Raw genomic sequence first — 17,863 nt, 5'->3', positions numbered from 1 at the left:
ATGTCTGCACCCAGGATCCCAACTGGCGAAACTCTGGGCCACCAAAGCGGAGCACGCGAACTTAACCACTTGGCCACGGGGCTGGCTCCCTAAAAGCGAACATTTTTATATTTTCAGGGAAGCCACATTTTCTTCTATTGTATTTATATTCCTTAAGATCTTGGTTTTTCCCAGCAAGCGTGATACTGACCATGTGTTTGTTGGAGGCAGGTTTTCTGTCTGTACTCAGATTTTCATTGAGAATCAGAGAGAAAAAGTTTGCTTCTCTGTATTATTTTGAGCTTAATTTGCCATCTTTCTTTGTGGTCACCTTCATTTCTCTTTAAATCAGCTGACTCAACTGGCAGAATAAAGAGGGGAGGGCATTTTTTAATTAAGTAGGCTAAACCTTACGTGGCAGAGCTGAAGTGCTGGTAGATTCTCTTTGTCTTCCTTCTCTTGGTTTACTGTTGTCCTGCCATAGCTCTTTTTGCTTAGTTTGACCCTTAACCTGTAACTCACAGTAATCTCAACAAGGTTGGAATTTCTTCAGAAAACAAGAAGGAAGTGGAGAAGAAAGTGGCTGTGAAACCCATGGAAACCAGGAACAAGTTCTCCCAGGCTAAGCTGTTGGCAGGAGCTGTGAAGCATAAGAGGTCAGCCAGCGCTCACCCTGAAATCCCCCTCTGACCGCGTCCTCTGAAGAGCAAACGGGCTAAGCAGGAGTCTCGGGGAGCTTCCCTTGCTAGCCTTTCCTCTCTCCCCTTCCCAGTTTGCTGTCTTCTGTGTAGCTGTCCACCCTTGTCTCTGATTGTTCATTCGACATACAGTAGCTCCTCCTCCCTGGGCACCTGCCGTGTGCCAGGCATGGTGTTAATGCTCTACATGCACGAGCTCGTTGATTCCTCTCAACAAGTCTGTGAAGTATAAGTTATCATGAGACGAGGAGACCAAGAATTTGGGAGGTTGAGAACATCTGTCCAAGGTCACAAAGTAATAGGAGAGGTGGAGTTCAATGTTTGAGCATCCGTGTTGCTAGGTAAATGAGGTAGCAGGTTCTATGACAGGATTTGCCTAGGGTGTAATGAGAGCAGGGACGAGGAAACACAGGGGTATGTGTGCTCACGCTAGGCAAGTGAGGGAAGGCATTGCAAAGGAGAGGCTGATTAGGTAGGGCGACCAGGGCTTTGACAGGCAGACAGGAGAGAGGGGAACAGCCCAGGCAGGGGGAACAGCTGCTGCAAAGGCTTGCGGCCTGGAAGAACACGGCGGCCGTGACAGGGTTACCGACCTGCTGCTGGCACTCTGCTTGATTGATGTGGGGTGGCAGCCCTGCTGAGAGGTTTTGATAAGTTCTTTGTTTGGTTTGCTCCTCCCTTTCCAAATCCTGAAATGGCACCAGAGTGATTAAAACCTGGTCATTTCAATTTGCCCGACCAGACCACGGGCCAGACGGCCTTACGTTTAAGTGCAGTCCATTAGGATAATCAGTATAGTATGTCAGCAGCCAGCCATGCGTTTTGAAGGGAGTGTGTTGATGCAGTCTGTGGTTTGGCACACCATCCCTCTGCTGCAGATGCTCCTAGGAACAGTGCCTCCGTGTAAAAATGTCAGCGTGGTAGAGCAGCAAAAGGGAGGAGCAGCAGGAGGCTGAAAAGCCCCACGAATTATTCCTTTCAAGTCTTGACAGCAGCTTTCATGCCTGGCCCAGTGTCTTTCAGGGTTTGGACCTGGGTCCGTTTCACTGAACAAGCACTGTGGACCCAGCACCCAACTTAAGACCTAGAAGATCATCAACAGTATTGAGTCTCGCTCTGCGCTCCTCCCATTCCATCTCCCTGCCTTGCCATCCCCACACAGCACTTTCTCCAGTCTGGCTTATCGTACTTTTACCTTTATTTACTTTTAGTAATTTGGAGTATTTTTTGGCTACCTATATAGGTATCTCTAAACAATATAATAACTCACTTGTTTTTGAACTTTATGAAAATGATTTCATTATATGTACAGCCTGCTGTGAATTTGTTTTTTCACTCAAATTGTTTCAGTAATTGGAACCATTTTGTGTGTGTATGCATATATGCACAGCTGTAATTCGTTCATTTTCACTGCTGTGTAATATGCATTATATGAGATTCCAAAATTTGTCATTCTCCTGTGGATGAGTATTTGAACTATGATGAATAGTGCTGATAGGTCTAAGACGTATGTTTTGTTACATATATGCATATGTTTCTCGGGTTGTGCCATCCAGTACCGTAACCACCGGCCGCCTGTGGCTATCTAAATTTAAATTAATTAACACTATTTAAATCCAGTTCTTTAGCCACACTAGTCACATTTCAAGTGCTCAATAGCCGTATGTGGCTAGTTGCTGCTGTACTGGGCAGCACAGATACAGTGATACAGTGGCTTTATAAAATAATACCTCCGGGTGGTCTCAGTTTGCATTTCCCTGTTAATGACTGTAGTTGACATATTGCATATGTTGATTTGCCATTCATGTGTCCTATTAATGTGAGAGGTCTTTTCATTTAGTTTCTCATTTTTCTGCTGGGTTATTTATATTTTCCTTATTGATTCATAGTTTTTTTTTTTTTTAATATAGTCCTGATATTTTTTTTCTCAGTTCATAGCTTTTTACTTTTATTAATTTATTTTAAGGTGGTCAGTTTTTTTAAATTGAGATATAATTGACATATAACATTACATTAGTTTCAAGTATACAACATAATGAGTTGATATTTACATGTATTGTGAAATGATCACCACGGTAAGTCTAGTCAACATCCATCACCACACATGGTTACAAATGTGTTCTTCTTGTGATGAGAACTTCTAAGAGCTACTCTCTTGGCAACTTTCAAATAAAGAGTACAGTATTGTTCGCTGTAGTCACCATGCTGTACATCACATCCCCAGGACTTATTGATTTTATAACTGGAAGTTTGTACCTTTTGAAGGTGGACAATTTTAAGGTGGTCAGATACATCAATATTTTCTTTTATAGTTAGAGCATTTTATGTTTTGTTCAAGAAATCCTTCCTACCCTGAGCTCGTAAGATAGTTTTCTTCTAAAAATTTTAGAGCTTTGTCTTTCACATGTTAGTCTTTAATATATCAGGAATCGATTTTTATGAAGGGTAGGAGGTAGGGTCTCATTTCAGTTTTTTCCTTCAAATGAAAAGCCAATTTTCTAGCATCATTTACTAGGTGCACTGCCTTTCCGCAGTGATCTTCAGTGTGACCTCTGTCTTATAACAAGTCTCCACACGTGTGGGTTTGTCTGGGGGTTCTTTTTTCCTGTCCCTTGGGTCTGTTGGGCCAGTTCCACCCTGTGTAATTACTGTAGCTTTACAATAGATTTTGCTGTCTGGGAGGGCAAGTCCCCTTACGTTCTTCTCAAGGATGTCTCGTCTGTTCCTGACTACTTTGTTCTTCCACATCAATTTCAGATCTAGTTAAAGTTCTTTAAAAATCCCTATTGAGATTTTTATTGGAACGTTGTTAAATTGCTTGATAAATTTATAGAGAACAGATCTTTATGGATTTGAGTCTTTGTCCATGGCATATATCTACGTTTGTTTCCTTTAATGTCGTTTAATAAAATCTTAAAGTTTTCTTTTTCAAAAAGGTTGTGGACAGGGCCCGGCCCAGTGGCACAGCAGTTAAGTTCACACGCTCCACTTCTCAGTGGCCCGGGGTACGCCGGTTTGGATCCCGGGTGTGGACATGGCACCGCTTGGCACGCCATGCTGTGGTTGGCGTCCCACATATAAAGTAGAGGAAGATGGGCACAGATGTTAGCAGGGCCAGGCTTCCTCAGCAAAAAGAGGAGGACTGGGACTGGCAGTAGTTAGCTCAGGGCTAATCTTCCTCAAAAAAAAAAAAAGTTGTGGACATATTTTGTTAGATTTATTCCTAAGTATTTTATATTTTTTTTGTGGCTGGTATGTAAACGTGCAGTTGATTTTGTAGTATTTACGTGCAGCCACCCAGCTCTTATTAACGTTACTAGAACTGTTTAGTAACTTTTATTAATGTTAACAATTTGTCAGTGGATTCTTTTGAAATTTTTATGTAGAGAGTTACCATCTGTGAATAATGGCAGTCTTTTTCTCTTCTTTATACCTTTTAATTCCTTTTTCTTGTCTTATTGCACTGGCTAGGACCACCAGTAAAATGTTAGATAAAAACAGTTACTGTACGCATCCTTGTTTTATCTCTAAACAGAATGTTTATAACTTTTTCCCCATTAAGAACAGTATTTATCATTTTTGTTTTTTCAGATATCCTTCAGCAGGTTAAGGAAGTTCTGATCTTAGTTTGCTAAGAGGTTTTTTATAGCCGTGAACTATAAAATTTTGTCAGTTTTTTTCCTGCTTTTGAATTGATAAAATCAATTTTTCTTCTTTGCTCTGTTAGGGTGAAAAATTAAATTCATAAATTTTCCTAATGTTGCATTCCTGTGAGAAACCTGGGCTGGCAGTGATGTATTATCATTATTAACTTTGCCGGATTTGCTCTACTAGTATTTTGTATAGGTTGTTGCATCTATGTTCTTGAGTGAGACCGTCCTGTATTTTTTTTCCTGCTTTATCTGATTTTAGTGTGAAGACTAAAACTAGCTTCACAGAATGATTTAGGGAGTGGTCCCTCCTTTTGTGTCCCCTCGAGGAGTTTGTATGAGATGATGGTGTCCTGTTCTGTGAACGTTTGGTGGAACTCCTCTGTAAAATCGTTTTGGTCCCTCTTTTTTTTATTTGTTATACAAGACTATTTAAATTTCTCCATATCTTCTTGAGTCAGTTTTATTTAGTTATATTTTCTGGGAATTTGCCCGTTTTGTTTTGTTTCAAATGCATTCACTAAAGTTGTTAATGTTCTTTATTTTTCTGATTGCTGCTCTATCTGTAGTTGTCCCCTTTTTCATCCCAAATATTGATGATTTGTTCGTTTATTCTTCTTTTGACTAGTTTCATGAGAGGTAGTCTCTGTTTTATTAGTCTTTTCAAAGATTCTTTTGAATTTACTTCTCTCTATTTTTTGTATTTCATTAGTTACTGCTCTTTAATGTCTCATACCTCTTTTCTTTGAAATATTCTTTGCTTTCTTCAAGTTTATTCTTTTTTTTTTTTTCCCTGCTTTTTTCTCCCCAAATCCCCCCAGTACGTAGTTATATATTTTAGTTATGGGTCTTTCCAGTTGTGGCAGGTTTATTCTTTTGTTATTTCTGTTGTAAACAACTGTCAGGGAGCTAGCTAATTAATTTTCAGCCCTTTTTTTCAGTTACAGGCATCTAAAGCTATAAATTTTCTTCAGCTTTCATTGTATACAATTTAGTATTTCCAAGTATTTTTAAATATTCATTATGATTTCTTCTTTGTCTCATAAATTAGAAACATTTTTAAAAATTTCTAGACATATTGAGGTAACTTTATTTCATTGATTCTAAGATGAACTTTTTGTTTCCACATTTTAACACCTTATAATAAATGACGTGTTAGAGAGTGTATGAAATATCATATTTATCTTTTCTACCTTAATACCATTGTGGTTTATATATACTGATTCTTTTGAAATTGCTTTAGATTTGCTTTGTGACTTATTCCTGAGGTTAATTTTTGTGTGTGTTCAAGTGAGCTTGAGGAGAATCTGTGTAATTTGTAATTTTTTGTTTTGGATTCTGTGTAAGTACAACAAAGCAAACTTGCTAATTATGTTGTTTAAATCTGTGTCTTTACATATTGTCTGCTTGCTCTGCCAGTACTTGAGAGGAATGTTGAAATCTCCCACTATAGGAATGATTTCTTGATTTTTCTTCAGAATTCTGCTATATATATCCTATTAAAATATATTTTTTTAAGCTCTTCAATTAGGAGCTTATGTGTTCAGAATTGTTATTTCTTCACAGTGAATTAAACTTTGTTTCATTATGAAGTAACCTCCTTTATCCCTTGTAATGCTGTTGGTCTTTAAGTCTGTTTTCCTAATGTTAATATAGGTGTCCTATCTTTCTTTGGGTTAGTCTTTGCCTTGCTAACTCTTTTTCCATTCTTTTACTTTCAGTCTTTCTGGGTCTTAATTTGTTTGGTTTGGTTTTGCTTTTAAGTTTTTAGGTGTGTCTCATAAATAGCTGATTTTTTTATTTTATTTTTTATTTTTTAAAGATTGGCACCTGAGCTAATAACTGTTGCCAGTCTTCTTTCTTCTCTCTCTCTTTTTTTTTCCTTTCTGCTTCTTCTCCCCAAATCCCCTCAGTACATAGTTGTATATTGTAGTTGTGGGTCCTTCTAGTTGTGGCACATAGGATGCCGCCTCACTGTGGCCTGATGAGCAGAGCCATGTCCACACCCAGGATTCGAACCGGTGAAACCCTGGGCCACTGCAGCTGAGCGCGTGAACTTAACCGCTCGGCCACAGGGCCAGCCCCTAGCTGATTTAAAATTTAGTCTGTTAGTCTCTTTTTACTGGTAGGTTTGGCTTTATTAGGATTTTTTATATAGTTTCTACTATCTTAATGTGATTTGTCTTTTTAATTTTAAAAAATGTTTTCTCCTTGTATTCTTGTTTTTAAAAAAATTAAGATTTTAAAATCTTTTGTTTATTTTTTTCTTTCTACTGGTTTAGATTTATGTATTCTATTTCTATTCTTTTGGGGGCTAACCTTGCAATTTACCAGGCATACTTAGCAAAAGCTAAAATAAATAGGTCTCTTACTTCCCTGCAAAATTATACATGGACCTTAGAACTTTTAGCTATCGCCCTCTTCCTTTCTTACATGCTGCTACTGTCCACTTTAGTATGGTCATGTTTAACCTCACAAATTAGATTTTTTTTTTATGCAAACAATATTTGTTTAGATTTATACTTGTATTTTTCACCATCCTTTTCCTTCTGGGATCATTTCCTTCCTCACTGAAGTACATTCTTTAGATATTCTTTTAGTGAAAGTCTTTTGGGTAACTTTCAGAATTTCTAGCATGCCACTAAAGATATTTCCTTCAATCTTTAATAACTAAATTTTTGTCATTGCTGAACATGACCAGATATTCTTGAAATCCGTCTGTGGTTCTAACCAAGATGAATAAGGACGACAAAGAATCTGAAGCTGAGGTGATGCCTGAACGTATCATGCTTTACCCCTTGAATTGGTCAGGAGTTGACGTTGTCTTTATAACTAGTAATGTAACTGGAAGGAGATTAAGATCCTGAAATGGAGACTTTTCATTTCAGATCATCCCAGCTCCTTGAGGCTGCCTAAGACCCATGTCACTGGTTATTGGAGCTTCTGATTCCAAAATCTTTGATCCCCAAGACTGGAGGTAGCTCAAATCACCATTTTTTTTTTTGTTACAGCTCAGAGAGTGGCAACAGTGTGAAAAGACTGAAATCGGATCCGGACCCAGATGACAAGAATCAAGGTAGGTGATATCCTTCAATTCATTCTGTACTCATAATAGACATGAACCACAGTAAAGGGCTGCAATGCGTTGCATCTATGAATGTATGCCAGCCTTTGTCTCTAAGCAAGCCTACCCAAACTTAATTTGCCAAACTGTTTTATACCAGGCAGGGTTTATACCCAAGAGGATGTCAGCTGCCCTACAAACTAATATGTTAGCACCTGGTGGAACTGATAAATGACAATTGTGCTCTCCTACGAGTGCTTACAAAGCCAAACCCTGGTCGTATCACCTCTGTTCACAAAGGGTTTTTCTGTCTCCCCCAAATGGCAAGTTTCTTGCTTTCGCCTGGCTGGCTGCCAGTGAGGGGTAGGAGGCCTGCCTGCTGCTGATGGTTGGGTTGGACTGAGCCTAGAGGCTTAATACAGCTTCCAGGCGTACGCTTTCTTTGGTGGTTGCTTATATGTAATCACATCTAGCGCTGTATTCAGTGGCACCAATTGTAAGTGAAGGTGAGTGTATCCTGGGGGCTGGATCGGGAATGAGAAATTCAAGAGTGTTCTCACTTCTGCCCCTGCTCCCTGTGGGATGACACTCTGAGCTACACTCAGTGGGCCATCTGTAAGACAGGGCTTATGTTCATTTCTTTCTCAAAAAAATAGTGGATATTTTAAAATATGTATCTAATGGTTATTTTTTAATATGTATTACTGAGTACCAGTAATGGTCAGCTGTTGCTGATACATTTTGCTCTAGAATCTACTTTTAAAAAGGACATTCAGTGAAGAGTCTCCCCTACCCCTGTATCCTCTTCTGTCCAGTCCTTCTCAGAGGGAAACAGTGTTAGACATTTCCTATATATCCGTCCAGAGCTATCTGAGCATGTATAAACAATTACAAATATATGTATTTTTAAATGTTTTATTATAGATAACTTAAAACATATTCAAACGTTGAGGTAGTAGTATAATGAACCCCATCATGTAGCTTCAACAGCTTTAACACATATCCAATATTACTTCATTTATACCTTCCCAACTGTAGTATGTTGAGCAAATCCCAGACATCAAATTATTTCATCCATAATTATTCTGTATGTATCCCTAAAAAATAGAGTTCTTGTTTGTTTTAACATAATTTTACTATCATTATCACACCTAAAATTTTACAATATTTCCTAAGTATTATCAAATATCAAATTAGTGTTCATTTTCCCATAATTCTTTTTCTTGACAGTTGATTTTTTACAAATCAAAATCCAAGCAAGGATCAGACATTGTATTTGGCTTATATGGCTTTAAAAAAAATTATCGAGTTATAATTCACATACTGTAAAATTTACCCTTTTAAAGGACACAATTCAGTGGGTTTGTTGTTTTTTTTTTTTTTGAGGAAGATTAGCCCTGAGCCCTCTTTTTGCTGAGGAAGATTGGCCCTGAGCTATCATCTGTGCACATCTTCCCCTACTTTATGTGGGACACGTGCCACAGCATGGCTTGACAAGCAGTGGGTAGGTCCACACCTGGGATTCGAATTGGCAAACCCCAGGCTGCCGAAGCAGAACGTGCGAACTTAACCACCGGGCCACTGGGCCAGCCCCTCAATTCAGTGGTTTTTAATATGTTCACAACAATATTTAGTCATCACCACTATCTAATTCCAAAACCTTTTTATTACCACAAAAAGAAACTCGATGCCCATTAGCAGTTACTCCCCATTCTTCCCACTCCCCAGCTACTGGTAACTACTAATCTACTTTCTGTTTCTATGGATTTACCTTTTCTGGATGTTTCATGTAAATGAAATCATGCAATACGTGACCTTTTACTCCTGGCTTCTTTTCACTTAACATAATGTTTTCCACGTTCATCCATGTTGTAGCATGTGCCAGTACTTTTTACAGCTGAATAATGGAATCATGGTATGATATGGCACATTTTGTTTGTCCATTCATCAGTTGATGGACGTTGGAGTTGTTTACACTTTTTGGGTATTATAAATTATGCTGTATGAACATTCATGTACAAATTTTTGTGTGAACAAATGTTTTCAGTACTTTTGGATATACACCTAGGAATGGAATTGCTGGGTCATATGGTAACTCTATGTTCAACTTTTTCAGAAACTGCCAAATTGTTGTCCAGTGCAGTTGTAGTGTTTTTATATTCTACCAGCAGTATATGAGGGTTCCAGTTTCTTCACATCCTTGTCAACAGTGTTACTGTCTTTTTTTATTATATCCATCCTTGTGGATGTGAAGTGATATTTCATTGTTCTTTTGGTTTGCATTTCTCTAATGACTGATGATTTTGGCATCGTGTACTTATTGGCCATTTGTATATCTTCTTTAGAGAAATATTTACTCAAATTCTGAGCCCATTTTTAAATTGTTATATTTCTTTTTATTGTTGAATTGTAAGAGTTCTTTATATATTCTGGATACTAGACACTTGTCAGCTATGATTCACAGATATTTTCTCCCTTTCTGTAGGTTGTATTTTCACTTTCTTGATAGTGTCCTTTGGAGCACAAAGGTTTTAAATTTTGATGACATCTAATTTATTTATTTTTTCTTTGGTTACTTGTGCTTTAGGTGTCGTATCTAAGAAACCGTTCCCTAATCCACCGTCATGAAGATTTACACCTATGTTTTCTTCTAAGAGTTTTATAGTTTTAGCTCTTACGTTTCAGTCTTTGATCCATTTTGAGTTAGTTTTTGTATATGGTGTGAGGTAGGGATCCAGTTTCGTTCTGTGTGGATATCCAATTGGCCCAGCACCCTTTGTGGAGAAAACTGTTTTTTCCCCACTGGCACTTTTATTGAAAATCAGTTGACCAACATGTGTGGGTTTATTTCTGGACTCTCTTTTCTCTTCCATTGATCTATGTGTCTGTCCTTATGCCATTACCACACAGTCTTGATCACTATAGCTTCGTAGTAAGTTTTGAAATTGTGAAGTGTGAGTCCTCCAACTTTGTTCTTTTTCAAGATCATTTTGGCTTTTCAAGGTCCCTTGCATTTCCATATGAATTTTGGGATCAACTTGTCAATTTCTGTGAAAAAGGCAGCTGGGATTTCAGTAGGGATTGCCTGAGTCTGTAGGTCAACAGAAATATTGCCGTCTTATGGCGTCTTAATAGGCTAGTGTGTCTTTTAAGTCTCGTTTAACCTTTAGGATCTTCCTCCTTTTTCAATTTGTATTTGTTTCTTTTGTATTTTTTTGTACGAAAAACTGGATCTTCGTCTTGTGGAGTTTTCCACACTCTGGGTTTGCTGATTGCATTCCCATGGTGTTCCTTTATATCCTGTGTTTCCTGTAAAATGGTAATTACGTCCAGAGCTTGATCAAGTTGATTTTTGGCAAGAATACTTCGTATGTTGGTTTTGTGCTCCCTATTATCATTATTATTACTTTAATTAAGATACTCTTTTGTTCATTGCTTAATTTGCTTGTCATTATACCTTGGGAATTGTTCATATCCGAACATAAACAGCTACTGCATTCTTTTTTAAGGAAGTGTAGTATTCCATTGTGTGGCTGTAGCATAGTATATTTGTCTCATTTTCTATTGATGAACATTTAGATTGTTTCCATTCTTTCTCTATCCTGATGTTTCATTAAATAATGCTGTACATGCATCATTTTTCACATTCACAAATACATCAGGTTAAATGCTTAGAAGTAGAATTATTGGGTCAGAGAGGATATACGTTTGTAATTTCGATAAACGTTACCAAATTGCCCTGCAAAGAAGTTATCCCAGTTTATATTCCCATCGGCAATGTAGGAGTTGCATTTCACTGATATCTTTTTAATATACAGGAAACTTGCTAAACTGTGGCTGCTTAAATACGATAAGTTATACTGTGTGTGTTTATACACACACACACGCACATAAATAAAACTTCATAGAAATCTTAAATATCTTTCAACTAGTTAACTCATAGTCCTGTCTCTGGTGCTTATTCCCTGGTAAGAACTATTTGCATCGATCAAGGGGAAGGAGAACTGGTGTGGCTCCTTTAAACTATCTCAGGCAGACGCTTAGGTTTCAGATCCATCTTTTTTGTGCTTCTAAATCCCTTCTTCCTACCCCTCCATTCTTAGAGCAGAAGCTGGGCAAGAAATATCCTCTTTTTTCGGCCCCATAGTATAATGGTTCAAGTTTGGTGTATTCTGCCTCAGCGGCCTGGATTTGTGGGTTCAGATGCTGGGCGTGGACCTACTCCACTCGCCAGTCATGCTGTGGCGGCAACCCCCATATAATGTGGAGGAAGATTGGCACAGGTGTTAGCTCAGGACTAATCTTCCTCAAGCAAAAAAAAAAAAAAATGATTAGTATGTTAGCTCAGGGCTAATCTTACTCAGCAAAAGAAAAAGAAATACCCTTTTTTACTAGGAGCTAAGACCCTGCAAGAGGAATATACCCTGAAGCTTGCTTCAGAGTCTTTTCCTGGACAGTAGAAGGATTAGCCCTGTTAGTCCCCCAGAAGTTAGCTCTTTGACCCTAATGGAGATTCAGGCTTCCCCCACTGGCGGCTGTGGACATAAGCTCTGGGCAGAGCCAGTAAGTGTACAAGTGTCCCCATCTACTCTCAAGTCACGCATCTGTCTGAATCCCAAGAACAGTCTCTCATAGCAATTTTCAGTATTATTTTGGTATGACAATGTGGTCCTGCAAATGCAGAAGTTGGCAGGAAACTTCACCAAATGGGTGAGATCAGAGGGCACTGCTTTGTTCTCTTTGGACAGTTAACTGCTTTTGGAATGAAATTTGTCAGAGTTGCAGTCTCTTTTCTTTCTTGAAACTTCCTAGATAATTGAGAGATTGGGTCTTTTGGCTTCAGCTCTACTGATGGCGCTACAGTCCAGATTCCTTGGTTGCGTTTCCGTGGCTGGCTTCCAGCCTTCCGTTAGGCCAGCTCTAATCCTCTGTAGGGACTCTGAACTTGATCCTTCTTTTCTAAGATAGACTCTAAAATACTTCACCCTTGAAATACTTAGTAAAACGATGTATCTCACTAAGCAGCTTCACATGAATTACTTTGCTGAGTAACTGATTCATACCCTTATAAAATATCAGGTGTTTTTTAAACAACCACATTTTTGTAACAGTACCGTTATGCGTTACTTAACAACGAGGATACGTTATGAGAAATGTGTCAGGCGATTTTGTCATGTGCGAATGTCATAAAATGTACTTACACAAACCTAGACGGTATAACCTACTACGCCCCCAGGCCATATGGTGCTAATCTTATGGGACCACCATCATATATACCGTTCATTGTCAATGGAAACGTCATTATGTGGCGCATAACTGTACTGGAAGTATCTTTGTTATGTGAAAGTAATAGTACAGTGAATGTTCACATAACAAATGGTAGACAGTTTGATGTTATGTCCCAAATTTTCACATCCCACCTCAAAAAATTTAGCCATTTACAATGAAGCTGTAAAATGCCTTTAACACATTTTCTCACATTCTCGCACATTGTGAATGCCGACCTGCTCTGTGCCAGGCCCTATGCTCTGTGCCAAGGGCATTGAATGGTGAAGAAGGGGCCTGGCCCTCAGCAGACCTAGGGTTAGAGGAGAATAGAGACAAGCCATCCCTCTCGTCATGAGGACTGCCCAGGCTTCAGCAGCCTTCCTGGCTGGAGTTAGGGATGCCCTTGGCTCACAGCGAGATGTGGAAGTGTTCCTCCCTAATTTAAGCAGCCCAGGATGCTCTTTGAATTTTTACATTTGTCTTTTTAAAGAATTGTCTAAAAAGGTAGTATGTGCATTTCATAGAAAATTCAAAAGGGACAAGAGAGTGTAGAGTGAGAAGTTAAGTCTCTCCTGTTCCCCGCCCGCTCAGGTCCTCTCCCCAGAGCAGCCGCTGTCACCAGTTTTTATGTATTTTCAGACATTGTCATGCATATACATGGGCGTGTTTATTTTTCTCCCCACAAATTATGGCACATACACACAAATCATGACTTTGATTTAGCACAGAGTCTTGGAGCCCAGTACACAGAGGTGCTTGACGCTTCGTACTGGCTGAGCAGTAGTCCGTTCCTTAACTGGTCCCTGTTAGTGGCCATTTGGGTTGTCTCTAGCCTTTTGCTGCTGTCAGCAGTGCTGCAGTGAATGTTCCCATGACCGTCATTTCAGTTTGAAGGACGTTGTCAAATTGCCCTTTGCTCCCTGAGCAGTGTATGAAGATGCCTGTTCGCCATACCTTGCCTCCTTATATAGTGTTTATTCTCCTCTGTTTAAAATCCATCTGTTTCTTTTTCTGTGAACCGTTAGTGCCTTCTGTCCACTTTTCTGTTCCGTTGTTGGTTTTGGAAGAACTCGTTGTATGGTGCAGAAATGGGCTTTTGTGGTATTTGTTGCAAACGTTTTCCTCCTTTCTTGTAGCCTTGTCATTGCCATCTCAGCAGCCACTGTCAGCTCTCATTTCACTTTTCCCCATCTCCGTGTTTTAACGTTGCTTATCTTCGGTGGCTTCTTTTTCCTTAGTAGGACTTTCTGTAAGACAAGCAGATATGCTGAGCTCTTGCACTCTGTGTACTGGCTGGTTGATAGCTCTTTTTGCTTCTCCGTGGTATTTTTTACTTACTCCTGATTTCATGTACTTGGGGCCATGTATCCTTTTCACATTTAGTTGAGGTCTGTGTTAGGGATTGTTAAGGCAAAACCCTGGAAGGTAATATGCTTCTCAGCCTGAGATAATGAGGTTTGAACTCCACCTCTTACTCGTCAGTGAGGTCTGGTATCATTTTAGTACATTATCTTTTGATTCAGATTGAGTTTATTGTTTTCTACACTTTTTTTTTGGTGAGGAAGATTGGCCCTGAGCTAACATCTGTTGCCAGTCTTCCTCTTTTTGCTTGAGGAAGATTGTCACTGAGCTAACATCTGTTCCAGTCTTCCTCTGTTTTATAGGGGATGCTGCCACAGTGTGGTTTGATGAGCAGTGCTAGGTCTGTTCCTGGAATCTGAACCCACAAACCCCAGGCCACCAAAGCGGAGCATGCGAACTTAACCACTACACCACCAGGCGGGCCCCTGTTTTCTCCTCTTAAGTGGCCTTTAATTGTAGCCAGGTCTTTCGACCTCCCCCGTCAGTCACATGGGGGATGCCTACATGTCAGGTTGCTGTAGTGACGAGTGAGGCTGGGAACGTGTGGAGGAAGGAGGAGGAGTGGAGCAGAGTTCTTAACTTTTCCTTTGACCTCAAGCCCTGTGTTTTCTAGATTGAGGCTTTCTGTCACTGAGGTGGCATAGTAGCTGTGGGTTTCCTGGGGCAAAAACCACCCCAGCTACTTGGTGACGTTCTGCCTGGTTTTGAAATGTGCTCCAGCTGTCCTTCAGTTTTCTCAATTGTGAAAGGAACACAGCCGTCAGATGCGGGCGCCATGGTGTGGAGGACTAGGGTTGTTGGAGGGCTTCTGTGGGTAACGCCCTCAGCACGGGGCCTGGCTTGTGGAAAGGACCCCGGCAACACTGGAAAGAGGTGGTGAAGTAACAGTCTTTCCTCTGTTTTGCAGAAGCCCTGCCCTGCGTGTCTCTTGGCAGCGCATCCCTGAGCGCTCCGTCCATCCACTGCCCGTCCGCCGCCGTCTGCATCGGCATCCTCCCGGGCCTGGGCGCCTACTCGGGGAGCAGTGACTCTGAGTCCAGCTCCGACAGCGAGGGCACCATCAACGCCACCGGCAAGATCGTCTCCTCCATCTTCCGAACCAACACCTTCCTCGAGGCCCCCTAGCTCTGCGTCCTTCCCACCGCGAGCTCCTGCCCAAGGGTAGACGGACGTGCCTCCTGCCGCGGGCACACCTCCCTCCGGAAACGCCTTTGCCTGCTTCCTGTGCACACTGAGACATGTTTAACCTCATCTAAAGACGTGCCAGAGTTTACTAGAGGCCCGACCTGTGTTTGATTTCTCTTTCCGGTCCAGTGCAGATGCCCAGACCTGTCCCTCCACCTCTTTCCTCAGCGCTGTGGTGGGGCGGAGGCCAGGTTCGGCAGAAATGCCGCTGGAAACACCCTGGGAAGGCAGGCGCCAGCTGGCTTGCAAAGGTTTGCGGTATATTACTTTCTTGCCGTTTTCTTTTTTTCCTTTCCCAACAGCACAAAGAAGCAAGGGCAGTTATTAGACAGGTATTGTTTAGACATTCATTTTAGACGAACACGTGCTTTGGTTGTACTGCGTTGTGGAGCATGCGGGACAGGACTGACCCGGTGATGAAATGGCCCGCTCCCCTGGACCTAACGACTTCTTCATGTTGTGTGACTAAGTAAAGACTATAAACTACATCTCTGGGGGGTGTCACTTAGCATCATCATTCACTGTGAAGTTTTCTCTTACTCTTGGCCATTCCTTCTCCTCCTCCCTTCTTCCAATCCCATTTAAGACTAAACCTTAGAGAAACAGCCCTTATTTCATCATGGCCAGAAGTCAGAAGTACTGGTAGGTCTGTGGGCGAGCTGATAGAATTCAGCAGCTCCTGGAATCCTGAAATTGCACATCCTGACTCTCCTCGGTGCCTCGCCGAGGCTCCCCCTCTGTTTGATACGTGTTATAGTTGTGGCTTCTAACCCTGCAAGCTGCTTCTAGTCCGAAGGTGCTGCGCTGTCCTTTCCTCCTCTCTTATTTGCGGTCCCTCCTGCTCTTCCCCTTCCCACACAGGGCAGCCCTGTGGCTGTGGGCAGCCAGGGCGCGGTGGTACTGCTCCAGCTCTTTGTCTCGTAAAGGGAGGCAGGGGCTCTCCCTTTGGGAGGGAGAGGAGGACGGGAGACCAGGTGTGAGGCCTCAAGGACAGAGGGAGGCATGGGCTTAAAAAAAATCTGGACTTTCCCCCGCTTCGGGGGAATGAGCCTGGACGGTTCTCTCTTCCCGTTGGTTCCTACGTCAGTTGTTTCTGCTTTCTTGGTGTGAGACGGAGAGAGAGACACACAGAACGTGTTGACACTGTGATGCTGGCAGGCAGAGAAGCTGCTCAGTTTTAACGTGGGCAGAGAGGCCCCTGGATCTCAGCCAGCCCCTCCTTTCCCTCCAATGCGGCGACACTCTGGTGCCCGTTGCCAGATGGTGACTTCCCTTCGCCTGTCACTGATGCCTTCTGAGTCCTTCCTCCTCTCAGAAGTACCGTGTGCTGATTGTTCCTGACTGTCAGTGCAGGCGCGCCGGCCCCTGCTGACAAACGAGACATTCAGGTGAAACTGCAGGCACCTTCTCTGCTTCATGCTTCCTGCGATTGTGCTGGTACCGAAGCGCGTATCCAGAGCAGCCTCACATCCTTTCAGCAGGCAGAGCGAGGGCTCCCAGTCACCGTGTTTATGTGGTTTGACTTGGAAGAGGCCGTTGTTCTACCTCTTGGCCTCTGTTGATGGTGGGGAAAGTTGACGAAGGGTGCAGGGATTAAAAACACACATTAGGGGCCGGCCCGGTGGTGCAGCGGTTAAGTGCGCACGTTCCGCTTTGGTGGCCCGGGGTTCGCTGGTTCGCATCCCAGGTGCGGACATGGCACCGCTTGGCACGCCATGCTGTGGTAGGCGTCCCACATATAAAGTAGAGGAGGATGGTCATGGATGTTAGCTCAGGGCCAGTCTTCCTCAGCAACAAAGAGGAGGATTGGCAGCAGTTAGCTCAGGGCTAGTCTTCCTCAAAAAAAATAAATAAATAAAAACACACATTAGCTCGAAAGCTGCTAAACCTGTAGGAGAACCAGATCTCGCTTTTCCTATACTGAATTTTGTGCCCCCAACTCCCTCCCCAGCTACCCTAACAGCTCGATTATGTTGAGAAGGGTGAAACTTTTCAGACTGAGATTTCTGCCCTGGTGTCTCCGGTGAGATTGAGACTCGCTGTGACCATTTCATCGTCTTCCACGGTCCCCATTCTGTAGACTGGAACTGAGACACAGCAGGCTCTAGAAACCACAAATAGCAAAACAGGGTCTGGTCTGCCCAGCAGAGGAAGCAGCCTTGCAAAGCATCCAGTGTGGACAGTATGGTTCAAGCCCAAAGAAAAGAAGAAAAAGCAGGGGTGACAGGAGACCCTTCTGTCTTCGTAAATAATTGGGACTTTATAACTAGGTAACAAGGGCTGAAACCCAAATGTGGCGTGGGTTTCTTTAAACCTGCTTCTGCTGTTGTGAGTGGTGGTGGTCTTACAGTTCTTGAACCGTGTGAGGGAGAAGGCTTGTCTCTGAGGAGTCCCACAGCCAGCTCTCTTTGGACTGTCCAGCTTGTGTCACACCACGCCCTCTCAGCCACTTCCTGCTGGCCGTCTACCTTCGGCTCTGCACCCGCCTGGGTGGGGAGAAACGAGCATGAAATTCACAGCATCTGTTTTTCCATCCATAAAAAGACGGGAGGCGGATGTGACTGGACCCAGAGAGGTGGCTGGAGGCCTGTGTACGCACCTGCCCTCTTCCCAGGACCCAGGAGGGGAGAGCCGGCTTCGCACATCCAGAGTCCAGA

General features: G+C 42.0%; 1 protein-coding gene across 18 annotated transcripts in view; it reads left to right on the top strand.

The window, feature by feature from the left end:
* PSME3IP1 (proteasome activator subunit 3 interacting protein 1) overlaps positions 1–15,694 on the top strand; it is a 31,193-nt gene extending 15,499 nt beyond the window's left edge. For all 18 annotated transcript variants that reach the window (XM_070261858.1, XM_070261850.1, XM_070261851.1 and 15 more), the window contains 3 exons: positions 503–635; positions 7,339–7,403; positions 14,929–15,694. In XM_070261858.1, coding sequence (XP_070117959.1) covers positions 503–635; positions 7,339–7,403; positions 14,929–15,146 — 416 coding nt within the window. In that variant the 3' untranslated portion in view covers positions 15,147–15,694. The remainder of the gene's footprint in view (positions 1–502; positions 636–7,338; positions 7,404–14,928) is intronic.
* The last annotated feature ends 2,169 nt before the right edge of the window (positions 15,695–17,863 follow it).

The sequence above is a fragment of the Equus caballus genome, chromosome 3 (assembly GCF_041296265.1).
Source record: "Equus caballus isolate H_3958 breed thoroughbred chromosome 3, TB-T2T, whole genome shotgun sequence".
NCBI classification, from domain to species: Eukaryota; Metazoa; Chordata; class Mammalia; order Perissodactyla; family Equidae; genus Equus; species Equus caballus.
This window is presented reverse-complemented; position numbering and strand designations above follow the sequence as displayed.